The sequence below is a fragment of the Colletotrichum paranaense genome (genome assembly GCF_030867605.1).
Source record: "Colletotrichum paranaense strain IMI 384185 chromosome Unknown Scaffold_8.1, whole genome shotgun sequence".
NCBI lineage: Eukaryota > Fungi > Ascomycota > Sordariomycetes > Glomerellales > Glomerellaceae > Colletotrichum > Colletotrichum paranaense.
Genome location: NW_026848966.1, coordinates 2,346,545 through 2,371,321, shown reverse-complemented (window position 1 = coordinate 2,371,321; position 24,777 = coordinate 2,346,545). Strand labels below are relative to the sequence as shown.

The 24,777-nt window shown below is 51.6% G+C and overlaps 11 protein-coding genes across 11 annotated transcripts; 6 read left to right on the top strand and 5 right to left on the bottom strand.

Annotated features, from left to right (window-relative positions):
* Positions 1 to 1,356: 1,356 nt before the first annotated feature.
* Positions 1,357 to 1,665, bottom strand: CPAR01_10603 (uncharacterized protein; the record flags this gene model as incomplete). The annotated part of the gene is made up of 1 exon (XM_060494863.1): positions 1,357 to 1,665. One exon carries the CDS (start codon positions 1,663 to 1,665, stop codon positions 1,357 to 1,359), a length of 309 nt encoding a protein of 102 aa, XP_060347045.1.
* CPAR01_10602 (uncharacterized protein) lies at positions 1,381 to 2,139 on the top strand (the record flags this gene model as incomplete). The annotated part of the gene is made up of 3 exons (XM_060494862.1): positions 1,381 to 1,464; positions 1,782 to 1,956; positions 2,036 to 2,139. 3 exons carry the CDS (start codon positions 1,381 to 1,383, stop codon positions 2,137 to 2,139), a joined length of 363 nt encoding a protein of 120 aa, XP_060347044.1.
* A 1,201-nt stretch (positions 2,140 to 3,340) lies between these two features.
* CPAR01_10601 (short chain dehydrogenase) lies at positions 3,341 to 4,699 on the bottom strand (the record flags this gene model as incomplete). The annotated part of the gene is made up of 5 exons (XM_060494861.1): positions 3,341 to 3,521; positions 3,581 to 3,697; positions 3,760 to 4,068; positions 4,134 to 4,203; positions 4,273 to 4,699. The coding sequence occupies 5 exons, from the start codon at positions 4,697 to 4,699 to the stop codon at positions 3,341 to 3,343; spliced, it is 1,104 nt and encodes a 367-aa protein (XP_060347043.1).
* A 2,274-nt stretch (positions 4,700 to 6,973) lies between these two features.
* On the bottom strand, positions 6,974 to 9,820 carry CPAR01_10600 (uncharacterized protein; the record flags this gene model as incomplete). The annotated part of the gene is made up of 4 exons (XM_060494860.1): positions 6,974 to 7,495; positions 7,548 to 8,399; positions 8,460 to 9,363; positions 9,687 to 9,820. The coding sequence occupies 4 exons, from the start codon at positions 9,818 to 9,820 to the stop codon at positions 6,974 to 6,976; spliced, it is 2,412 nt and encodes an 803-aa protein (XP_060347042.1).
* Positions 9,821 to 10,426: 606 nt separating this feature from the next.
* Positions 10,427 to 11,271, top strand: CPAR01_10599 (uncharacterized protein; the record flags this gene model as incomplete). The annotated part of the gene is made up of 2 exons (XM_060494859.1): positions 10,427 to 10,860; positions 10,917 to 11,271. The coding sequence occupies 2 exons, from the start codon at positions 10,427 to 10,429 to the stop codon at positions 11,269 to 11,271; spliced, it is 789 nt and encodes a 262-aa protein (XP_060347041.1).
* Positions 11,272 to 11,585: 314 nt separating this feature from the next.
* CPAR01_10598 (acyl-CoA dehydrogenase) lies at positions 11,586 to 12,911 on the bottom strand (the record flags this gene model as incomplete). Its single annotated transcript, XM_060494858.1, has 2 exons — positions 11,586 to 11,679; positions 11,731 to 12,911. The coding sequence occupies 2 exons, from the start codon at positions 12,909 to 12,911 to the stop codon at positions 11,586 to 11,588; spliced, it is 1,275 nt and encodes a 424-aa protein (XP_060347040.1).
* Positions 12,912 to 13,245: 334 nt separating this feature from the next.
* On the top strand, positions 13,246 to 15,073 carry CPAR01_10597 (carboxyl transferase; the record flags this gene model as incomplete). The annotated part of the gene is made up of 3 exons (XM_060494857.1): positions 13,246 to 13,796; positions 13,857 to 14,898; positions 14,951 to 15,073. The coding sequence occupies 3 exons, from the start codon at positions 13,246 to 13,248 to the stop codon at positions 15,071 to 15,073; spliced, it is 1,716 nt and encodes a 571-aa protein (XP_060347039.1).
* Positions 15,074 to 16,284: 1,211 nt separating this feature from the next.
* CPAR01_10596 (uncharacterized protein) lies at positions 16,285 to 16,587 on the top strand (the record flags this gene model as incomplete). The annotated part of the gene is made up of 1 exon (XM_060494856.1): positions 16,285 to 16,587. The coding sequence occupies one exon, from the start codon at positions 16,285 to 16,287 to the stop codon at positions 16,585 to 16,587; it is 303 nt and encodes a 100-aa protein (XP_060347038.1).
* A 372-nt stretch (positions 16,588 to 16,959) lies between these two features.
* Positions 16,960 to 17,556, top strand: CPAR01_10595 (NUDIX domain-containing protein; the record flags this gene model as incomplete). Its single annotated transcript, XM_060494855.1, has 1 exon — positions 16,960 to 17,556. One exon carries the CDS (start codon positions 16,960 to 16,962, stop codon positions 17,554 to 17,556), a length of 597 nt encoding a protein of 198 aa, XP_060347037.1.
* Positions 17,557 to 18,950: 1,394 nt separating this feature from the next.
* Positions 18,951 to 20,066, top strand: CPAR01_10594 (dienelactone hydrolase; the record flags this gene model as incomplete). Its single annotated transcript, XM_060494854.1, has 3 exons — positions 18,951 to 19,290; positions 19,358 to 19,674; positions 19,737 to 20,066. The coding sequence occupies 3 exons, from the start codon at positions 18,951 to 18,953 to the stop codon at positions 20,064 to 20,066; spliced, it is 987 nt and encodes a 328-aa protein (XP_060347036.1).
* A 189-nt stretch (positions 20,067 to 20,255) lies between these two features.
* Positions 20,256 to 24,551, bottom strand: CPAR01_10593 (uncharacterized protein; the record flags this gene model as incomplete). Its single annotated transcript, XM_060494853.1, has 4 exons — positions 20,256 to 23,139; positions 23,200 to 24,015; positions 24,074 to 24,376; positions 24,442 to 24,551. 4 exons carry the CDS (start codon positions 24,549 to 24,551, stop codon positions 20,256 to 20,258), a joined length of 4,113 nt encoding a protein of 1,370 aa, XP_060347035.1.
* Between the last annotated feature and the right edge of the window lie 226 nt (positions 24,552 to 24,777).

The window sequence follows — 24,777 nt, the reverse complement described above, 5'->3', positions numbered from 1 at the left end:
CCATCAAAAAGACGAGTGCGTATTGCCCGGGCTGAAACATGACAGGGGATGACGAGCTTAGGTCCAAGGAGGATCTAAACTGCTTTCTCTCCGGACTTGCTCACTCGGCTTACTCTGACTCCACAGCATCGGTCGTAATTCTAGCTAAGGCTATTGTACAGTCCCCCGATGGGAATCTGACTCGATGATCAGGCTCTAGGAAGTCTCTTGACTGTGAGCTCTCTACCAAAAGGTAGTAGTGAATTGCCTAGTTGTGAGGGGTAGGCCATAGAGGATCCGTCAAAAAGGAGGGGAGGTGGCCAAAGACGAGGAAAAAGCAAAATCGCAACTGATCACGAGGTCAATTGTCTGGGACAAGGGAGGGGGGGTCCGACTTGGAAGCGTGAGATGGCGTCGATATCGCAACCTGGAAAGCCATTACGCAATCCGAAATAAGGGGTCTCTTGCTTGTGTACGATGAGAGAGGTCCCCCTCCAAGGCTCCAATCACCCTATCAAGGGAAGAGTGAGAGTGATCTGCAGGCTTTTTTGATGGTAAGCGACTTCTTCTCAAAGATTACCCCGTGGCAAGACTGGGGTTGTCTGTGAAGATCACTCCGTCCGTCGGATATCACTGGAGAGAGTTGAAGGTAACAAGTATCCGTACACCTAGGCCCCCCCCTCCGCCTCCCCACTTCCCTCCCCCCACGCCTTGGCCACGCGGACCTGCCGTGTCGAGCGCGAGGGGCAACGACAGGTCGGAATGGGTGGTGGGTGTGGAAGGAGGAGCAGAAGCTGTCGAAGCTACCCTGGAGCTTCTCTGTTGACAGGGGGGTAGCTGTGCGGGGTAGGTATACACAACCTTAGAGGGGGAGGAGGGAGCTCAGAGGTTTGGGGGCAACGCGGTTGTGGGTTGTATTAGCCGTTGGAAGCCGCTCGCTTACTAAGGTAAGGTAAGTTGTGTGTACTCTTCCCATCGTCCCCCCACGTCTGTAATTACCTTACTACCCGGGAATCCTGTCACGCAAATTTAGGCACAAAAGGAGTTGACAGGGCTTACGCAGTGATGTAGCGTTGTATCCCTATTAATAATGTACTGCCTAGGGCCCCCCTGGGCTTCCTATTTGTAGTGTCAGATTTTGCTTGAGAGAAAACTTGATACCTGCCCGGCAAGCACCATAACGACAATGAACCAGAGTGTTGACTGGTTTCCCCCACACTAGCGGGATGGGCGGCATCCACGACCATATCTTACACTACCGGTACTGTGACGACCTGCCACCCAGGTGAGATGGCAGATGGATTTTGACAAGGGAGGGGGGGACAAGAAGGACGTGGCGAGCATAAGGTGAACAAATGAGCCATACCTATAGTATGCTTATCGCTCTTCGAGGTCCTCGCCATGGCTTTCTTCCTCCTCCTCCTCCTCCTCCTCCTCCTGCTCCTCCTCCTCCGCAACGTGCGCGCTCCCCGGCACGTCTCCCACGTGCGCTGACAACGGCGCCGGGTTCGAAAAAGCATCAGGGGAGGCTACGGGATCCTTGTCTACCCTGAGTCCCCTGGAGGCCTGTATATTCCCCATGCTGTGGTCCAGAGCTTGGGTTCCATCGCGCGGTTCGTTCAGTTGAATAGGTATCCGTACTGTGAAAAAGTGTTGAGAGCTTCCTCGGTGTGATTCAGTCAGCATTGGCACGGTACTCCTTGGGTTAATGAACGAGGCGCCATGTCGACCGGAAGGATGGTTCAATAATCAAGAATCTCGTCACAAACGTTGATACTACTCTCTACCCATGCCACATACAGCCCTTGCTAGATTACTTGCTTTCCTTCCCATGTCTTTTTCATGGTGCTCAGTCCTGTCCCTGTTATTCCCCCCGTCTGCCGAGCCGGCGGGATAGTTCCTATAGTCTTCCTGCCTCTCATCACATCCGGCTCCTTGTATACTCCATGAGACCGTATCACGTTTCCATATGGATAGGTAGGCTAGGTGAGACTCAATCCTCAACGGGTCCGAAAAGAGTCTCCGTATTTTAAGCCGCTTGTCACATGTCCGCTAGACATTGACCACCAGTGCCTAACATCTGGTTTCCGTCGTTTAGCTCCCACACCTACAAAAGACTTCAAACCTCCACCAACACGAGAGCCGCGAACACGACGATAGCAGCAAACAAGTCTCTCGCCGGGGGTTAGACAAGACACATGCTGGTCTGCCTACCTGCCTGCCAGCCTGCCTGCCAACATGCCTACCTACCTGCATATAAGTACGGGGCGTACATACAGCCAGAAACCTCCGCCTTTTCGCCTATCTACCTTACCACACGCACTCCCTCCCTCGCACCGCCCAACCAAACAATCTTACTGCAAGTCGCTCAAAACCTCCAAGACAATAAAAGTTCTGGACTCTTGACCCCCCGAACGCCCGACCTTACCGTTCCCCGGTTCCCACCAACACGCCGGTGCCGTCCGTCGCACAGCATATGCTGGTTACATGACAGGCGGTGCACGAAACGCCAAATAAGACCGGTCCAGCGACCGCTCTCCCCGTCTACCTACCCATGTGCAATACCTACTCCCCCCCCCCCCCCCGCAAACGCACGGCACGGCGTTGGACCCTCGATCGTGCAGATGTTCCAGTCATTTTTCGGTGTGTCGGTGCATGTGTGTGCTTATACTGTGCGTGTGGTAGCAACGGCGGAAGGTAAGGTAGGAGGGGCATCACTGACCAGTGCCGGCCGCCATGTAGTCTTCCTTCCGGCTGTCATGCATTCGTCATGTCTACCGATACCTATAGTCTCTCATAAGGAATCATATAAGCCAACGTACTCTAATTTCTTATGGTCATCTCACTGAGAATCAGAGCGTCGGGAGTACCGAACCCCAGGCCGGCCCTCGAGACGAGGCTTCAGACAAGGCTCAAGACGAGGGTAAGAAACAGAAGGCTAGAAGTGTTAGATACGGGACGGCTCAGGATAGGGGAGACCCGGCGATATGAGAGATCGGATAACAGTCGATGGCCCGTCCGGTGACCCTATGCTGCGGGCCCCTTAACACTGCATGTCGGGGTGGTGGAATGCCTCGATCGGTGCCAACGAATGAGCCTCATCGAATACGCTGACCGGTGAAAAGCGACCTAGCTTGGCCGCCTTTCACATGCCACATCCACAGAGACTCAGTCAGCCTCTTCGAGATCTTATCGCGGATTGTTTGATCATTATCAATTTTACGATTTGTCGACGTATCAACAAATCGACCTTCTATGTTCCCATAGCAAAAACGCCAATTACTCTAGTGGAAATACACACTTTTGACATCTTTCCTCCTCTCCTTCTTCAATCCAATTCAAATCAAGGGCTCGTGGCGGCTTATGTGACGGTGTAACCGCCATCAACGCGGAGGTCCGCACCCGTGACGTAGAGAGAAGCATCAGACAGCAAGAAAGTGACGGGTCCCATAAGGTCCTTGGGCTGACCCATCTTGCCCTGAGGAATCAGAGAAGTCCACTTCTGCTTGAGGTCTGGGTTGTCGTCAAGGATCTTCTCGGTTCTGCACATGTGCGTCAGTATTGATTGCCTGGAAACAAAGAATTTGGGTATTAGACTTACAGAGCTGTGAGCATGTAGCCGGGAGAGATACAGTTGACACGAATGCCCGCACCAGCCCACTCGACAGCCAAAGAGGCAGCCAAGTGACGGACACCAGCCTTTGCGGCGTTGTAAGGTCTGTTTGAACATGTATTAGCGAATTTGATGCCTCGAAAGAAACAAGACTCGATGAAACCTACGCCTGAGGCTGGGGAATGTTGACAATGGAGCCAGACATGCTGCCGATGAAGACCATGCTTCCGGGAGCCTTGCGCTCCATGAGATGCTTGGCGACTCCGATAGCGAAGAGGTATGTGCCGTCGACGTTGACGCCCCAGAGCTTACGCATGCGCTCAATGGGGTAGTTGATGGCGTCGAAGTTCTCGGTGAAGCCGGCCGACGTGACGAGGTTGTCAATCTTGCCGTGAGCGGCGAGGATCTCAGCAATGCAGGCGTCGACAGAGGCGGGGTCTGAGACGTCTGCGTGGTGCGCAGTCACCTTGGGAACTCTATTATACGTTGTTAGGCGTCCGTCACTTCCTCTCGAGGTCAATAGGGTCATCCGAGTGCATACCTCTTGGCCTCTGGGTTTTCTCTCTTGAATGCCTCAAGCAGGTTCTTGGCTTGGAGCTCAGCCTCCTCCTCTGTCTCGGTGTCAGTACCTTGCTCTCACGGAAGTCTGAAGCTTGCTGGCAATCAGGTCGAAAACTCACTGTTCAAGTCGACGATGGCAAGGTCGCTGCCGGAGTAGACCATGCCTTGGCCCATGACCAAGCCAAGGCCGCGCGCACCGCCGGTGACGACGCCGGTGTGGCCATCGAGAGAGAAGGAAGCAAGCGTGGGCTTGCCAATGCCACCACCGTGGCCGCGGACCGGCTGACTGCTAGGCAGCTGGTCGTCTTCAGGGTACTCGACAGTGACATCGGGGTCGGTTCTCGAATACTGGCCCGGGTGAGGCTTCTCTCTGACGTTGGGGCTGCCGCTGATGGATCTAGACTGTTGCTGCTGCTTGGGGCTAGTGGTTGCAATGCTAGCTTGAGCTGCAGAGGCGGAAGACTGAGAGGATTTGCCGCGGACCTGGGTGTGTCTTGCGATGGGACGAATGGTCCGCGCCAGTCGGGCGCTAAGAGGACGGAACATTTTGAGTGTCCGCGGGTGTGAAAGTGTTACACGCGGTGTTGAAGTGTATGTACGTGAATGTTGCCGTCTGAAATAATACGACGGTCAAGATCGATTCGAGGTGCCCTTCGGAAGGAATAAAAGTGTGAAAGCGAAACAATGATGGCGTTTGTTTCGGTTTTGGAGAACCGTTGACTTTTGCAATTGACTTCAGCCGGATGATGTCACGGAATTAGTTTTTGTTGAGCGGCGACCTGGATCGAGCAGATGAAGCTAGCTGTCTCTGGCAGATGCGGAGTTGACGATCAAATCTGGCAGAGGGCTGGCAGAATTCGAGGCGCCCAAGTTTGGGCAAAAGCAACGATGAGAGGAGCTATGGTGGGGTAGATGACGTGGGACGAGCGGGAGGGTGGTGATTGACTCCTGATCGTCTGGTTGTAAGTCTGGATCGGGAAGTACGTCTCGTAATTCGGGGTCGGTTGGACTTGGTTTGTTGTATGTGAGAAGTTGGTAGATGGGAAGGGAGGGGAGGAAGAAAGTCGCGGGGAGGAAGACACTACCTTAAGGTAAGTATGGCAGAGGGGAGGAGCTTGGAACCTTGAAGAAGGCGCGGGAGGGAAGGAAGGGAGCTCCCGTTTATTATGAGTGTTGGAGCTTTCCATTGGGAAGGAAGGAACGACGGGACGGTAGGGAAGGAGGTTTAGGTAAGACATTCGTGGACACTGGCAAGTAAGGAAGGATCGTGGCGTGAGTTGATCAAGTGGTCAATTGGTTTACTTGGCAAGGGCAAACAAGGATTGGTGGTGTTGGTGGTGGTGGAAGGAATCATGGAACTTGGTAGCAGCCAAAAAGAGAAAAGGGAAAAAGTTCACGATACTTTGGGCGTATGGACGCGTCTCGCAGCTTCCCGGCCCAAAACCACGTCTCAACCGGTCAGGTCCCAAGTCGCAGGTTCCAGGCGCCGCATGTCGCAGGTCGTAGCAGGTCCGCCGCTCTCGCACTGCCTCGCGGGGAGTTGCCCCGGAACTAGGGCTGGACTCATGGAGCCCGAGCGGACATCCATGGGCCAAAATAAGGATCGCTCCATGCCACCCACCGCGCCCACCGCCCACACTAGAACCACAACCCCGGGGCGGGGGTGGGCCATTGCCCCCAAATGGCACTCTTCTAGGTGGACTGGCTCCTCCATCCCGGCATGCCCGGCTGCCGGCTACCAGGCCAGACGGGTAAGTCCCTGATTTTGTTTGCCTCTGAACTACCACCGACACTGGACGTTGCAGCGCATTCGATGATGGGTAGTATGGTACCGTGTAACCTTAAAGCTAGACTTATATACTATGCAGTCTCAATGATACATATGGACAATAACAGTGTAGATGCTGTGAGTGAATGGCCTTATGCATGAATATGCGATGTGTATGAAATCTTTATGAAAAGTACCTGACTAGAATGCCAACCACGAGCAGAACATGAGATGAGAGAAACAAGACGGAAACCCCTCAAACCCTTGTCAAGGTCTCCATGTCTCCTGCTCATCATTCCGAGCTCCCCGTGTCCCTCGTGTCCCGAAAGGGACCCTGTGGAGTCAAGGAAAGAAACAACGAGAAATCTTGACAGAGCTTGTGACCCAACATGGCCAAGAAATGTGAGGAGCTCCAACTTTTTTTCCTCCTCTCAAGAAACTTCCGGAGGTTTTTGGGGGTCCTTGGGGGCAAAACATTGGGCATCTCTCGAACGCCATTCTCCACATTTTACTCCAATTTTTCCTGCACGAGATGAGATTCTAGAATGCCATGAGATTAGGACTGGCCAAGGGTCTGGCCATCGTTGTTCATCCTCACAGACACACACTCAGTCTTACACACCTCAGACCTCAGACGCAGACCAGACAGAGAAATCCTAACCTCCGGTTCGGAGACCGCCTCGATCATGCAGCCTGTCACACCGTCACATTATCACGTTGATTGGGATGGCCATGCTGCTAGCTTGGCCCGTCATCTTGTTTACCCACTTTGTTTTTTTTTCTTTCTCTGCTGAACACGAGGTCCTCTGCATCGAGGCTGACTGACTGACCGATAGTCCGGACATCACTGCTCGCCATGCTACCCCCGTCGGGCCACCGGCTCCTAACCCCAGTCTCTAGACTACTACTTGTCAACACTGGATCGCCGAACTCGGCTCTCCGCTTGCACCTGCCGTGTAAGTTATTGAATACTTCTCTGCACGATATGCGGAGTAGAATCGTCAATACATAAGGATATTCTCTATGGGGGATAAAACCTGGTCAAGGCATCATCAATAATAGCATCGGCCGTGCTGATCCCCTTCAAAAGCACGAACAAACCAGTCCCAATCGTCGTCAGTCACCACGCCTCGAGCCAACGGAGCTAGGTACAGCAGTAAGCGTTGCGAGTCCTCCTCGTCGCTGCAACGTGCTCCATGTTGCATGAGGAATAGAGCAAATCTGGCTGTCTTTGCAAAAAGCAAGCCTCTGAGGTAAAGGTCCAACAACGTGAGATTGTCAGACTCTCTGTGCCGCCGAAACGTGACCCTAGCATTGATGTCCTCGTCCGTCAATAGCAGACGCTTGCAAATGCCTTGTGCAACAGCAAGGTTGAAGTTTGAGTCTGAAAGTCTGAGAACCTTCTCTGATATCCTCAAGACCAGCGAACTCTTTCTAGGGTCTGCCACCTTACTGCCAGCTTTGATAAGCATAGACAGCACTTCGAAGCTGCCCCTGCACAAGGCAGTGTCAATGACCTCATTCTCGTAGTTAAATTCGTAGGAGAAATCGTAGGGTCTTTCCAATGGAAGTGTCTACCACAATAGGATGTAGTGTCGTCTTAGCCTTAGACTCAGAAGAAAATACGTCCTCGACGTCGTGAATGAGACAGGCACGCAACAGCTCAGCGCCAATGCTGGGATGTCGAGCAGCATATCCAACAGCACTGGGAAAGATGTCAACATCGCGGAGAACTTTGCGATCAGAACGCAAAAGTCGATAGATGATCAAGTCCGGAACGTCCAAGTTGTCCAAGTTGTCTCGTTCCGACGGATGACCATATACCGATCTTCTCCACGGTGCCAAACTGAACATTTCCTTCATTTCGGTAATGTTGATCTCGATGTTGTCCAATACTAACTCAGCGAGCTGTCTGCTCTTGGTGCCTTTGGATACGCAGGCTTCCTCGCAAATCAGGTAGATGCCCAGCATAACTTTCCGAGATGGATCGTCTATCTGAGCGCAGGTAGGCTTGATTAGGAATCTAGCCAGCCGTACATTGGCGTTGGCGAAAGCATTGATAACTGGAATGTGAAATGCATACTCAAGATTGTTCCAATATATCTCGTTTATTTGCCTCATGACGTGAGCACCATAGCGAACGAGTAGCTCGGCAACATCGCTATGGTTATAACGTGTAGCATATGAGAGAGGTGTATCGCCGTCCTCCTCCTCTTCGTTGACGTAAGATGCGGCGTCTGGATGCTTTTCTAGCAGCGTCCGGACTATTTGAAGGAAGCCCAACCCTGAGCAGATGTGAAGAATGTTGGTTGACGGAAGTACCTCTTTTATCCTGTCATCTTCTCCTCTGTGATAGCGAGCATTGTTCTTGTGCTCGTACCACCAAACAGTACGAAATAGCGATTCCTCATGGAAGAAGATGCTGTCGGCTACCAAGAAATGGAGGGACTCCTCGCCACTTCCTCTCGTATGCCATGACTAGTAGTCTCTCGCATATCTAAGCCATCTAGTGTGGCAAGAAATAGAGGAATAGCCAACTTCGATAATAGATTCCGTCTCTTCGGCACGTTTGAACCAAATTTGGAGCTCATCGAGGCATATTTTGGCAATTTCATAGTGTGTTTTCTCTAGCTTGAAGTAGAAATCTTTGATGGCTGAATCCATGTCGATATTGGACATGTAATCAGCAATTGACCGATGTAGAGGAAGAATTATGTCCTCTTCAGCTTCACGTTCCTCATAATCCCAGCCCGCTTTCGTGATCCTCATCAGTGGATAGGATTCGCTGACGAGATCTTGTATTCTTTGGCGTTCTTCTTCAGGCTCTTCAGCGTCGGGGTGGATAAGGTCTGTCAATTCAGCCACTGTGACAGGTCTTCGGAGTAAAGCAACCCATTGAAGGATCTTGGCGGTCTCGCGGCGGGACTTATCGTCAATCTGCACAAGGAGGCGCAAAAATACGTGGCGAAGACCACATGGTATTTGATCCATCTTCTTCATCATTGCCGAAAGTGTCTTCGCTGGATAAAGATCCTCAAGCATGACATCAACCCATGAAAAAAGTCCTTCGGAACGAAGACTGAGTTCACCAGCCAATGCATCTTGAGATTCCATGTCCAGAATTCCCCAGTGTCGATGGCGCGCAAGTCTGGCCTTGATGACACATTTGAGATCATTTTTGGGGTCTTTCTTGTCAAGCGTCGGAGTCAGATGAAGGCATTCATGGAAACCTTCATTGGCAGCGCTGGATATGATGAGTTTGAAAGTGTTGAGAGTTTCTGGTTGAACCTGAGCTCCAGATGATCTTCCGAACTGCGCCTGAAAACTGCTGACAAGCCATCTACGCTCGTCTGGAGGAAAGTCGTTGAGCCCATCCAGAACACAATACACCGGACCCAGTTCGGGATCCTTTATTGTAGCAGTAAAAATAGCCCAGAGCGTGCTGCGTGATTTCAAGGTGTTCTCGGTTCTCCTTGGGGTCATGCGCTTGACAGCATATTTAGCAAGAGTTCGATGGTTGGTGAAGAGTTCATGAAGCTAGGTCCTAAGAATTGATGTCGTCGTGTTCTTCTCGGGGTACTGAGGGTTGTAAAAGTAGAACGGTACGTCCCCTGGTATACTCTGCGTGAGTTTTTCGAGTTCTTTGGTGATGAAATAGGAGAGCATCGTCTTTCCTGTACCGGGAAGACCGGATATACAGAGTATCGCCGACTGCTTGGATTCCAACCAGATCTGTAACTTTCCTCAGATCGGACCCATCTACACGTTCCTTCAACGAATCCGCCTTTTGATTCGATCAATTCCTCCAGGTCCATTTCAGGATCTGCGATGAAGAGAGCGTCGATGCATCTTGTCAGATCATCTTCCATATCCGCTCCTGTTAGCGAAATTGTCAGCATATCGATTCCTGTAATGAGCAAAGAAACGGATAAGAATCGACCTGAATTGACATGATTCATTCCAGCGACAAGAGTTGAGCCGCTGCCAACATGAATATCGCCAATTGATATCGACATGCTAGGCGATGATGGTCTGGATGGCGAGGATGAGGGCCAACGCGAGCAGGATCGAGTCGAGGCAAAACGCGGAAGGGATTTCAGCCCCTTTGTGGTAGAATTTGCTCAGAAATCTTTGGGAAGTTGGGAAGAAAGAATGGTGAAGGTAAAGGTGAAGGATCCCATGACCGGAACACTGGGGTCCCACAGGCAGACGGTCCATCTGCTCTAGGGCTTTCTTATGTGGGATTACCAAAGACCAGTAAGGCATCTATGATGCAAGATGTAATCAGGTGATTCAATGCACCTCTTCTTGAGCCAAAGAAACAGTGTTGCCCCTTTGTCACAGTCCAAAATCGAGGTATCTGCCTGCCTGTTTTCTGGGAGCTGGCAATCAAAAGGGGATGACACCGCCGCCGTCTAGAATCTAGAGGCGTCACTTCTGTATCTCCTCATCACTATCACAAATCACTATCAGTTGATCCGAATACACTGCAAGATAGCTCAAACATGGCTGAAGTCCTCGCAACCTCAAGTGCCGTCGTCGCCCTGACAGCCACAACTGTGCAGAGCATCAAGGGAGCAAGAGAGAAGATTGACAAAATCACGCGAGCCCCTGAGCTCATCGCCAACATCAAAAAGGAGTCGCAACTTATCCAGAATCTGATGGAGCACCTCGAGATCTCGGTTAAGTTAAACGACACTGAAGTACTGTCCGTCGCCGCAAACACCAACGTGCAATCCGCTCCCACGGCCTGCGGCGCCTCATGTTGTGCCTTGGACAACGAGGTCGACAAGCTTTTCAAGCGCTCGAAAGACGGACGGGTTCACTTGATGGACAGAGTGAACATCGGACTATTTGGCAAAGACAAGCTCCAGATTTCCGTGGACGAGCTCAGAATTTGCAAGCAGACTGTTGACTTGGCTTTAGCCGGCGCCAACTTGTGAGTCATGTATCACGATCATTCAGTTTTGATAGCATATCTGATTTCCCTCGCAGTTTGGCATCTATTGAGCAGACCAAGTACCTTCAAGCTATCGTGGAACGAATTGAGGTCAAGAGTGGAGATGTACACTCCGAAACCAAGCTCCAGAAGTCGAGGGACTTGATCAAGGGGTACGAGGAGCTTCAAGCATCCCTGTTTGTCCAGGTCAATGAGAGACGAAGCAAGTTGGTGGTGGGCAAAGTCAAGGTCTTGGAGTCGCAGGCCGTCATCGGAATCCACGGCGCGGACGGGACTGACGGGGAGCTGAATGTCCAGCTTGGCAACGTTGAAGGCCAAGGATCCAACATGCTGGTGGGATACTCCAAAGGTATTGACCTGAACGCTGCCTTTTTCAAGAAAGACAACTAGTTCGTAAGTCCATGATTCACAGAGTGATGTCACTGCGATGTGACAGACGAACACTCAAAAGACAGGAATGGAGATGTAGATTTGGATGTAGAGGAAGAAGCCAGATGGAGACAATTTTTTGCAACACAAATACCTCCAGACTGTGAACTTGGTACTTCCCGATTCTCTGTGGTGGCAACCTAATAGAAGAAATTTACCATTGGAATTCTACATGCTTTTGCGGTGACATCAAAGGTCCCGTCTTGATTCTTTGCTCCTGAGATCCCAAAGTGGCTCGCTCGTTGTTCTTTATATCCATGCTACTTGTATGTTAATCACCCCAGGTGGGCATATTCCTTGTTGAAAGCCCTTCCAATGACCATTCTCCGGATTTCCGAAGTTCCGGCACCAATCTCATACAATTTCGCACTGATGACAGTTAGTACAGAAGAGCCGGAGGGACTTTTGGGCTTGACTTACTCTCTCAACAGCCTCGAAGCTGGCATTTCCTCGACATAGCCCATGCCGCCGAGAAGCTGGATGCTGTCCAAAGTGCACTCTGTCGCCCTCTCGGCAGCATACAAGATGGCGCCGGCACAGTCCTGTGTCTTGATGATCCCCTCCTCATCAACAGCCTTGGCCGTGGCGTATGTGTATGCACGGGAGGCCTGTAGCTTCGTGTACATGTCTGCCAGCTTGCCCTGGATGAACTGGTTCTGAGCGATAGGGATGCCAAACTGCTTCCGCTGGTGGGTAAAGGGCAGAGCGACGTCCAGCGCGGCCTGCATGATGCCCAAAGGTCCGGCGCTAAGAACGAGACGCTCCAGGTCCAAACCCTCCATCAGAACTCTCACACCACCGTTGATCTTGCCGAGGATGTTCTCCTTGGGCACGAAGACGGAGTCAAAGTTGAGCTCGCCAGTGTTGCTTCCGCGCATACCCATCTTGTCGAGCTTCCTCGCGCAGCTGAAGCCCTTGGTCTTGGTCTCGACAAGGAACGCCGTGACGCCCTTGGAACCCTTCTCGGGCTCTGTCTTTGCGTAAACGACGATGACGTCGGCGTCGGGACCGTTGGTGATCCACATTTTGGAGCCGTTCAGGACGTAGCCACCATCGACGGCCGTCGCTGTCGTCCTCATGCTCACGACATCGCTGCCGGCCCCAGACTCGGACATTGCGAGGGCGCCGACGCTCGTGCCGGCAATCAGGCCGGGAAGGTACTTCTGCTTCTGCTCCGGAGAACCGTTGAGCTGGAGCTGGTTGACGCATAGTTGGGAGTGGGCGGCATAGCTGAGACCAATTGAGCCAGAGGCACGCGAGATCTCTTCCATGACGACGCAATGCGCCTGGTAGCCCATGGCCAGACCACCAACGTCTTCATCGGCAGTCATGCCCAGGAAACCAGCCTCGCCCAGCTTTTGCCACATCTCATTGGGGAAGGCATTGCTCTTGTCCGTGTTCGCGGCAACTTCCTCTGTGATCTCGCGCCTTGTGAACTCCTGCACGCGCTCGCGCAGCTCGGTAAGATCGGCTTGTGACGGTGCTTCAAATCCCTTGGGATGCTTAGAGGAGTGGTGTCGGATCTGAAGGGCGGGGGCCGCGAGGGGTCGCAATTGACGCGCTGGCCGCGCCAGCGATCTGAATGCTCTAACACTTGACATGGCTGTAGATTGTACAACAAAATCGAGAATGAAATAAGTTGAAAAGAGAGGAAATGAAGAACAACAATCTCTCCTACGATTGATGATCCAAGTTACCTTGGCTTGATGCCGAGCTGGAGGTCCAACCGGGACAAGAAGGTGCTCGGCTACGGGCGGCTTTCAGCGGGCCGAGGTGAGCGTTTGGACGTCACTGGAATGGTATCCCGTCAGCAAGCGAGCGGCCCTCGAACCTCTCCTTCCCGTCTTCAAGGGCTTCGTCGGCACATGTAGTGCTCCTCCTTCATACTCTCAAACTGTCGCACCCTTAGGATCTTCCTTTGTAAACGTCCAAAATATGTCTTTCTCACGGTCATCGAGAGATGTGATGCTTCTGTCGCGTCAATTGACCCGGCCGGGGTTCAGGGCACCCCGCCTCCCGCGATCCGCCCGTACCGTTGCGACCTTCACGCCGCCGCACCAGGCGAGCGCCATCTCCCGAATCCAGACCAATGTCGATCCGACGTCCGAGGAGTACAAGGAGAACGAGAAGCACATGGGGGAGGTGATGAAGAAGATGCAGGATTTGACACGCAAGGTGCACCTGGGTGGCTCAGCAAAGGCGAGGGAAAAGCACCTGGCGAGAAAGAAGATGCTGCCGCGTGACCGAGTTACTGCCTTGATCGACCCTGGCACGACATTCTTGGAGTTGTCGCCGCTGGCCGCCCACGAGCTTTACCCCGAGGCTGATGTTCCCGCAGGCGGCATCATCACAGGTGTTGGTGTCGTCGAGGGCGTTACGTGTGTGATCGTGGCCAACGACAGCACAGTAAAGGGCGGAACGTACTATCCGATTACCGTCAAGAAGCATCTGAGAGCACAAGCCGTGGCTCAGGAGAACAAGCTGCCGTAGGAACCCCATGACTTACACGCCTCGGCCAAATCTTACTAAGACTGACGATGACACAGTTGTATCTACTTGGTCGATAGCGGCGGTGCCAACCTCCCACACCAGGCGGACGTGTTTCCGGATCGCGACCACTTTGGGCGCATCTTCTACAACCAAGCAAGGATGAGCTCCATGGGGATTCCCCAGATTTCGGTCGTAATGGGTCCGTGCACTGCGGGTGGTGCTTATGTTCCGGCAATGAGCGACGAGAGCATCATCGTTGAGAACCAGGGCCACATTTTCCTCGCTGGTCCGCCGCTAGTCAAGGCTGCCACTGGCGAGGTGATTAGTGCGGAGGAGTTGGGCGGCGGCAAGATGCACTCCTCTGTCTCAGGAGTTACAGACTACTTGGCGGTCGACGATGCTCATGCTATTACACTTGCGAGGCGGAGCATCAGCAACCTGAACTGGCCTACAAAATCACCTTCAACAGCGGCACCCGTGAAGGATTATGCCGAGCCTCTATACTCGCCGGACGAACTTCTGGGTATCGCCAGTACCAACCTCCGGAAGCCCCTGCCCATCAAGGAGGTTATTGCTCGCATTGTCGACGGCTCCGAATTCTCTGAGTTCAAGCGCGACTTCGGTTCAACCTTGGTCACCGGATTTGCTCATATCCATGGCTGCAAGGTTGGTATTGTGGCCAACGATGGAATTCTGTTTGCCGAATCTTCTGTGAAGGGCGCACACTTCATTGAGCTGTGTGCTCAACGAGGCATTCCGCTAGTCTTCCTACAGAACATCTCCGGCTTCATGGTCGGCTCCGCCGCCGAGCGTGGTGGCATCGCCAAGCACGGCGCAAAGCTTGTCACTGCTGTCGCATGCGCCGATGTTCCCAAGTTTACCGTCGTTGTCGGAGGTAGTTATGGTGCCGGCAACTACGGCATGTGCGGGCGAGCTTACAGCCCCCGTTTCCTGTGGATGTGGCCGAACTCACGCATTGGTGTCATGGGCGGTGAGCAGCTGGCTGCTGTTATGGAGACTGTGGGCAAGGCCGATCCCGAGTTAAAGGAGAGGATAGAACGGGAAAGCGACGCAACGTACTCGTCAGCCAGATTATGGGTCAGTCATTACCATTTACACGTCATACACTTTTTGCTAACCATGCTCATAGGATGATGGCATTATTCCTCCCCAGCACACCCGTCAATATTTGGGCCTAGGCCTTAGAGCAGCCATGTCAGGCCGGAATGAAGTCAAGGCTGGTGATACCAAGTTTGGCGTGTTCCGAATGTAAAGAAGGTAGATTTTGGTCATTTAGAAAAGGGAGCGCAAAACAAGCCATTTACTGTCATTTCGTTGTGAGAATCGACAGCCCTCTATAAAGTGTGCCCTAAGTTTGGCGATATGCTCGGTAGCAGTTGGTAAGTATTCTTCATCATTCATCCACCTTATAGTAAGAACGTATGTTGACCGATGACCGATTGCCGATAAAAAGACCACAAACGAGCCATCAAGCCCATCTCACTTGCAATAGCTTACGTTTTATTAAGTGCCTAAGCTGGTTGACGAGGTTCTAGGTTCATCCGGGTGCCTTGCATGCATTCCCGCCGTTGCACTCAACGGCGTAGTGGAGAACTTTATTCGGGGCCCTGGAAGGAAGATGGCAATTTGGCAGACGGTGAAATTTCCCACTCAAATTCGCAAAACTCGCATCTTTCACGAAAGGAAACTCCCCGGCCGGAGCAGACTGCCAAACAGAGACAGATTTGGCAGCATACGGAGAAGGTTTCTGCAACAGATCGGGAAAGAGCCAATCGCACGGAGCTCTCTCCGGAGACCCACCGGCCAAAGCCTTGCCGAACGCCGGCGGTGAAAGCCCCGGACGTGTTGCACAGCCAGCCTTTGGTTCTTCCCCTTTCCGTTGCCTCTTCTACCCATCACTCACATATCCCCATGTCTACGCATTTCATGGCACCTCTCCACAAGTCTTGCAGATCAATCGTCAGCAAAAACGAACGTGGCCACAGCTACAGCCGTCCACGTGCTCATATTTGTGTGACGTTTACAACGGGTCTTGAGTGTTCTACACGAGACGTGCTGATCAATTTCTTTCAGAAACTTTTTCCATCGCGTGTTCTACTGGCTTCGAGAAGCACGAAAGTACCTGACATAACCGGATAGGGTCTGGCCGAGGTTGAAGTATGGAATAGATGGTGTTATGGTGACACGCGACTAAACCTGCCCAGCCAAAAAATGAGTCTCCGGCCACGGCAGCAAGGAGCCGATCTCATTCGCTTGTTAGTTTCAAGCCGAATATCTCACCACCCGGCCAGAGATGACTGATCATATTTCCTTCCGTTTCTTCTCACCCACGTGGTGTGCATCATGCCTCTCTTATTCCCAAACAAGGCACCCTTCACTTTTACCTTCTCTCCCAGGGCAGACCGCGATTTGTGGGCAACCCATGCAGTACACTCACACCCCAGTCTCACCGATCGCCAACCCATGCTTCACCGGTATGCGCTCACCGGGCTAGGCCCTGCAGTTTGTTCTTTTCAATCTTTTTTCCAGTCTTCTTTAGGGCTACTAGTACAGATATGGGACCCGGATAGTGGAGTGAGTGTCTTGATGCCGGCTGCGGCGGGCGCAGCAGGATTGCCTTTCTGGCACCCTTTTGAAGGCGGTCTCCTTTCTTTCTTGTTTGTCAATGTCTCTGTCTTAAGCCTTGGCTCGGGGATGGCGATGTGCTACTGCATGAAACAGAACCGGTCAGTGAAAAAAGATGTTGGATGGTACCTGGAGGCTTAGAAGAGACGTCGACGCTGAGGGGCTGGATGGAGACAGACCGACAGCTCGAGTGAGCCTTCTTGCCAGCAGGCTCTCGTGGTACGGTTCACCGCCATAAGATCAAGGGCGGGTATATGAAGAGGGAAGCCCTAGTCGGTGAATTGGCTCGATTTGGTTTCTTTCGACCCAGACTAAAGGCAGTTGCCGAGGAGAGTTCTTTGTTCTGAAAACAAGCCATCCCAAAACCAGACAGCTTCATCTCTTTTCAGGCCGAGGGTACATACCACCAGCTACCTTCATTCATCATTCTCACATTATCAATTTGTCTCTCACTTCAGCTCATATCATATCAACCACTCTCATAGCCTATTCATCCCTCCAAGTTAGAACAAAATGGCACCCTCTGCTCTACCGGAAGAGCCCCAGATGTACGCATCAAGCATTTCAGAAATGGCACGCGGCCGCAAGTTCTACCCTTCAAACAAGTTCATCATCAGCTGCGGCACCGTCACAATCGACATGCGGGCACGACGTGTGCTGCTGATCTATAACAAGAGACACGCTATCTACCAGATGCCCAAGGGGCGGAAAGATATCGGCGAAGACCTTCTTGCAGCAGCGCTGCGCGAAACGCGCGAGGAGACGGGCGTTACGGTGAAGCCCGTTACCTTGAGACTCAGCACGAGAGCCACGCCTGCGGGTGGACCCTCCGGTGCCCCGGAGGTGTCTGAGGAGATCACTGACACGGAACCGATTGCTGTGTGTCACTACCCTGACCCGGCTACTGGCGCTATGAAAATGGTGTTTTACTTTGTTGCGGAGGGAAATTGTGATCTTGGACCCGAGGGCTGGACGGGAGAGGACAGAGTCAAGTTTGACGTGAGCTGGGTCGATGTTGATGAAGCTGCGGACAAGTTGGCTTTCAAGGAGGATGGCATGGTCGTCACCAAGGCTCTGGAGGATTTGAGAAAATCGGGGTATGATATCTGATGTTAGGGGGCGCTTTGTTTTTCTATTGGATCAGGCAAAGTTGGGCGTTGGCCATTGGAAAACGGGAGGCAGGATTCGCGTGGGGTAATTTGACTTGAACACGACGCGCAGGCATACGGTGTTGGCATTGTCGGGATCTTCTACTTTCTCTGGGTTTGGTAAAAAGTCAAGAAGACAATTGAATTAGGCTATATTGTTCACAGGAATCAGTTTTTGATTGAAGTCTGTTTGTTCCGGCCATTTTGATGAATCTCAGCAAATTAGCCTGATGAGCTCATGAGAGCTACCAGCCCAATGTCTGGAGGTTCACCCCGAGGGCTTCCCGACCAGTTGCCTGCGAAGAAGAAGGAGTCTAAGTGGAAGAAAAGAGAAAACATGAGGAAACGGTATCACGACCGCGGACCAACTCCCGAACGTAGCAGGAGTCTGACAGCTTGGCGGTGACAGGGGCTTCCCATCCATCTCGGATGCATTATCCAAGTCTCCCCGGCGACATACTTACCCTTAACTTGCGATCGATTCATGGGAAGAAATTTCAATCTGACAAACCAGAACGCTGGGTCTTGCAGGGCGGGGTGGGCGGCGAGGGATGCAGGGCTGCGGCGGTCCAGCCCACCGCTGCCCGCAGCCGCTTCCCTGTCGTCAAGACATCTGATGGAATAGAGATGTGCAGTTGAGAATCGTTGAGAGTTATTTGGTTCAATTGCATTTCAGCCCGTTTCATGATTGGTTTACTGTCACTTCACCGCGCGTATGTCTCGTCGTGCCGTCCCTTGGCGTCTCTCGGTTTCATGAGTACGATTCATTCACCGTAATGGAATCGAGGAAAGACAGAAAGAATAGAGACAACATGGTTGACCGAGAAGGTTTAGATGACTAGCTGCATGAAGCTTTACCTTAGCGAGTCTTTCTTGACTAGCAGGCGCAATTCGTGTCTCGGGTCGACCGTGACTGCCGATGCCGGCCGGTCGAACTCGGGACCGGCGCCGGCATTCTTCGACTAGTGGGGCCGATCATACCCACCCTTGGCGGGTCCCTTTTGCCGAATTGATTTTCATTGAAGCAAGTGGTGACATCACCCCCACGAAACCCCCCTCCCACTTGGAAGTCCCAAGCTCCTGATGGGGCCCTCATTGCTACCCCTCCATGGAGACAATCGAGGACCGCGGCTGTCCCCCTCTCTTGCCAATCGCGAACAATGAAATCGTCCAAACAGAAGGGGCGCAGAAAGCTTCCGTTAGCTTCGTCTGTACTGCAAACGTCAGCGAAACGGAGCAGCTCTTAACCCCGCCAAAACGCAGCTTAATCCGTCATTGACTCTCCACTTCGAGGAGCCCGCACCCGCAACGTACATATTATTACCTCCACTTGACGTTTGAAGCATAATAAATCCAATGTCTTCCCACACTGCCAAAGCCGCGCGCTCCGCTTCCCAAGCTTTATCTAGATCGTCGTCCCGGATTCCCAAACAACCTCACTCCCCCACCCCTGCGATAGCTTCTCGACCAACAACCACAACAACACCAAAGAGCTTTGCGACTTGCTACAGCTCAACCACCACATCGACAACCCTAACACAGCAATTTCACAAGTCGTTCTCGACACAAGCCGCCAAGATGTCGACTATGCCTGCTCAGCACGGCCACAGCGAGGGATGCTGCAACATCCCTCCTGTCGTCTCCAAGGGCTACGATGCCAAGGGCAGCTATGAAGAGATTGGATCAAAGAAGACCTGTGAGTCAGCTGCCAGGTCTACCTACCTAGCCAATGCGTTACAGTGCTAACTGAATTACCACTACAGACGTCACCGGTCCCGCCGACGCAAAGAAGGCCATCGTCGTCACTTTCGATATCTTTGGATTCTTCCCCCAGACGCTCCAGGGAGCCGATATTCTGGCCACCAGCGGCGCCGAGAAGTACCGCGTCTTCATCCCGGACTGGTTCGCTGGCGAGCCCTGCCCCATCGAGTGGTTCCCTCCCGACACCGAGGAGAAGCAGAAGAACCTCGGCGGCTTCTTCCAGAAGTTCCCGCCCCCTAAGATTGCTGAGCAGACCCCCGAGTACGTCAAGGCCATTCAGTCAAAGTACCCGTCCATTGAGTCTTTTGCTACCATTGGCGTAAGTATCCCTCCCGCCTACCTGAGTACAGAGTAATTGGATAGACGCTAACAAAATCGCAGTACTGCTGGGGCGGCAAGGTCGTTTCACTCGTGACCTCGGGCGACAAGAACCCCTTCAAGGTCGCCGCTGAGGTCCATCCCGCCATGGTCGAGCCCGAGGACGCCAAGAGCATCAAGATCCCGCTGATTATGCTCGCTTCCAAGGACGAGCCCGAGGAGGACGTCAAGAAGTTCGAGGCCAACCTCAATGTGACTAAGCACGTCGAGACTTTCAAGGACCAGATTCACGGATGGATGGCTGCTCGTTCTGACCTGGAAGATTCCAGAGTTAAGGAGGAGTACACTCGTGGATACAAGACAGTTCTCGAGTTCTTTGGAAAGAACTTCTAAGGTTGTGTGTAGATGGTAATAAATACGAATGAATTATGAATCACATCGAGGGCACAAATTGAGATGGTTTCATGGGGACCTCGTTGTGCATGCTCTTCATGATGAACCATTCGCCATTCTATCAGAGAAACCAGGACCACAAGCCTCTTCTATGGGACCTGGCTAATGAAGAAGAAGACTATCTCGATTTTACAATAGCTGACCTTTGTGATAAGACCACTTGAAGTTTATCTCTTCGTCGATTTCCTTGAATCTCCACAAATTTCTTGACAGTATTTCCACGTTCTTACATTGATTCTGTCCCCACACAGCACCACATTCTTTGAGTGACATGAAAATTGACAAATTTCCCCTCTCAGCTGCATACAACATAAGATTTTTCCCATTCAACTCCCCATTGACACTCACATCCTCGCGAGTGGCCAGAAATTGCAAAAGCTCCACGGAATTCTGATGGATCGTCTGGATCAGAGCTTCTTGCCCGTTGATGTAGTTATGGTCGACTTTGGGGTCATCCAATATCATTCTGACAACCTCTGTGTTGGGTCTGCGCCCAGGAGTTCCCGTCACTGCATACCACAAAACCGTTCGTCCGTGGTCGTCCTTCGAGTTCAAGTTCAGATTTGTCGACTCTAGGATCATCTTGAAACCTTCCGCAGATCCGCGTTCTGCAGCGTAGAACAGCAACGTTCTCCCATGGGCGTCTTTTGAGCACAGGTCGAAACCATTTTGACAGAACATATCAATAATGGCAAGATCAAATTTGTGACGAGCGTAAAGCCATACAGCACCGTCGCTGCCCCCAATGCCTGAGTTAGCGCCGTGTGCTAGAAGACTCCGGATGACTTGGTCATCTATGTCTTCCGCTGCGCATGCCCAAGCCAAGGGAGTCCGACCGCTTTCATCAGGGACATCAACCTCGGTACCTCTCTTCAAGAGAAGTTGCACAGCCGCGAGATTACCGCATCCTGCAGCCCATGATAATGCGGTCCGTCCTTTCTTATCTGCAGCTTCGATATCGGCATCATGGTTAAGAATAATTTCTACAACCGCCTTGTTGCTCCCGACAGCAGCCTGTAGTAAAGGGCGCTTTCCCCAAGTTGATTCGATCTCTGCTTCGACATTGTTCTCTAACAGGAAATGAAGAGCTGGGATATTTCTAGAGACGATGGCCCAGTATGTCGGGGTCTTGCCCTCGTGGTCTCGGGCTCCGATGTCCGCTCCCATCTCTACGAGAAGTTGAAGAGCGGCTGTAATGCTTTCCTCTACATCAACTGATGCAGGGTTTTGAATACTGGGTTCTTGCGTGTTCAAGTCGTGTCTTTCAGTAATGACTGCACCACTCATGAGCGCCGACAAAGCTGACTCTTTGCCCGTCATGCTGGCCACTGATGTGAGAATCTCTTCGCCTGCATCCTGAGTATAAACGCAAGCCCCTTGTGTCATAAGAAACCTAAACGCTGAGTGAAATCCCATAAGAGCGAGTGCGCAATGTATCCTTCCCATGTTATTCGACGTATCGAGGTTGGCCCCTAGCTTCAGAAGCAGTCTCAGAGTCTCAGTGAGCCCTTGATCCAATAGTGAGATCTCACTATAGTCAAAGCTTTCTCCTCTGGAAAGGAGTATTAATAGCTCGTCAAGCATGAAATTCAATGAAATGGGTTGAATTTTGTTCGCTGATGTTGAGATAGTTGAACAATAGTTCAAGTACTGTGAGTCCGAGTATTTTGAGTATCTTAAAGAGTTCAGGAATTCCAAAATGACGTGTGGCAGCCATTCGTGACGATCTTGGTCGAGTCCTTTGCCGCGTATGAAGTAGACAATTATCCCCCAGCAAATTTTAGTCACGGAGGGTTCTTCCTCAAACATAAATTCGTCGAGGTACTGCGTGGATTGGTACCACCAGTAGAGTCTGGTTCCACATACCACGTTGAACCAACTGACATCATTCTGGCTGATAGGCTGTGAGAAGATGCATGACTCCTTGTCCTGCTCAGGATCCCCATTGAGCCTTCGCTCAGCGGAGAACCCGATGAAAGCCTCTAGCACAGCCGTTCGGTGTTTCTTCATAGCTACTCGCATGCATTCTCGAAAACACTGAATTGATACCTTTCTCTTAAAAGTTTCAGTGCATGGTGAATGTGATTCAAGCGGGGTGTGCTCGATGGCGTCGCTGTCGAGGTAAAACTTGACAACATCTAACCGATTTGCGAAGGCAGCCCACCACAAGGCGGTTTTACCACTTTCGTCAACCGAGTACATGTCGATTTCCGGGAGAGTATAGTTGGTGAACAATTGGAGAATCCCGAAATATGCTGCCACTTGTGCCGACGTGCGAGGGATAGATGGCATACAACGTAGTTGTCTCAGCACCGAAGCGGATCTATTACGTGCGTCTTGGTTCCGAAGAAACCCAATTACTTCTGTCGGGATAATCGAGCTCTCTCGTGTGTGTTCCCCCCAGTATAGAGTTGCATAGTTGAAGAACGGAGCGGGCTTGTCTCTGCGACCTTGCAAATGTCGCCGTTCGAACTTGAATTCAAAGTCGGAGTCAGAGTCGTATTCGTAGGAATCGTAGTCTCCGGGAAGCTTGTAAACATTCTTGATCGAAAGGTAATTGGTACATGCGATTGCGATTTGAGAGTCAATATCTGGGAAAAACTGATGTCTTTTCCTCTCGAAGTACTCTTGTGTTGTCTGGTGAACAAGTCGTATCACACCACCACTTCGCTCACTGACTGTTACAAGTCCAGCACATACAGAGATCATGGTTTCGACTGGTATGATGTTGTCCTGGTCTATATCCGTTTCTCCCTCTTCGACGGCGAGGGCATGCTGCAGCTCTTTGATTGTAAGAGGCCTCTTGGCGCCTATTGTCCAAGAGAGAACGTTCAGCGCGAGCTCAACGTGCTCAGATGGTTGAGACCTAATCCGATTCATGGCCTCATCGTATACAGCTGAGTAGACGTCTGGCCCTCCACTCGTTTCTCCAAAGACTTTGAGTGCCTTCTTAAGCTCCTTTGGGTTTAGCTTGTTAGACCAAGCATCGATGAGCAGTCTCGCCAACAGGAACCTATGTGCGTCAGCACCATTTTCATGACGGTAGATACAGAGGTAGAGCTTGGAAACTTACATTCCATCAACCTTTTCTGCAATGATGTCTCTGATTTCCTTCTGTAAATCAAGGTTGTTGCGGACAAAGCTCTGCATGCGGGTCATACGATCTGTCGTGTATCTTAGTACGTCCTCCTCAATAGCCCTGATTTCTACAGAGATAGAATTCTCGAATTCCTTCGACTCCAAGATCTCAGGAATTTCTCTGGTGGTTGCAAAAATATTGACTTGGGATCTTTGTTGTAGCCGGAGGATTTTTGGAAGAAAAGCTTGTAGAGCGTTTCTATCACACTCATCCAAGGCGTCAACAACAATGAACACTCTTTCGTAGCAGGAGGATATGATCTGGAGCAGATCAACTGTCTCTTGAATCGTTCTCAAAGTTCTTCGCTTGTGGTGTGTGTTGTAGAGCGTCTCAAGACTTTGAGGGAATGGAGAGCAGGATTGCGCCAGCTGCTTCGCTAGACTAGACAAGAGATCGTGGCAATCTTGGCGTTCGGTGTCCTTGAAGTTGCAGTAAACGTAGGCTATCCCGACCCTCGGTTCTTCACGGAACCGGTGTATCAAATGGTCTATGACGACGGAAGTCATGATGGTCTTGCCGGCTCCTGGCATACCACGGCACAGCAGAGTCTGGCCTCTGTTCGATACCCATTCAAATTCCTTGGACTCTAGTAGCCAGGATGCTGTTTCTGGGTGCCTTGTGGAGAAGTAATCTCGTTGTTGTGACGAATAGTCGGATGGCGTCAGCCACTCTAAAATTTCCTGTTGATGTTTGCTGGCTTGCCCATGGTGCATCGAATCCACCACTTGCTTTGTGCTTTGTATGACTCGACTGTGGAGCGTTGTCAGCCGCCGCCGTACTGATTAGGAGTGCACAGATTCATACTCACCTATCTGACGCGTTCTTGAGGGTATTCAGTAGTGTGATTTTGATGGAGAGACTTGATTGAATGCCGTCGATCGCTTTTGGGTCGAGCTGTAACCGTTGGAGAAACTGCAAAAGCTTCGACTTGTCCCACCTTCTCTTTTCGAGGGGCTTGTTGAGTTCCTTGCAATCATCCAAGACTTTTTTCAATCTCTTAAGGTCCTTGTAGGAACCTTCGATGATGTCCTCCAGTATCTTTTGCTCTTCATCATTGAGATTCTGCTGTGGGCAACGGGCTTCTTCGAGAAGCGGTTTGATGATCTCCACACTATTACTCTCTGTTAGTAAAGACTTCTCTGACGGATAGACGATGAAGAAATTCCGGAAGCATACTTCCTAACTAGAGAGACAAACAGCTCAGGCGCCTCAGAAAATCTGTCGTGGCAGTGTCTCAACTTGTCTATGACAGCGATGAAATCGCCGACACCAAACCCGAAACTCATCTTGGACGAATTTATCCGCAGATTTACGTAGGCGCATGAAATCGAAGAAAAGAAAGGAATGAGGATGACAAGGAGGACGAGGGAGGAACTGGGAGATTTAAAGAAGCGATGTCAATAGGAGACATTCCTGCACACCTGATTGGGCGTAACGTTGACCTCCAGCCGCGCCAATGTAGCTATGCAGGCTACGACGTGGCTGCAATACTCCCCAACAGAGGTTTGAGAT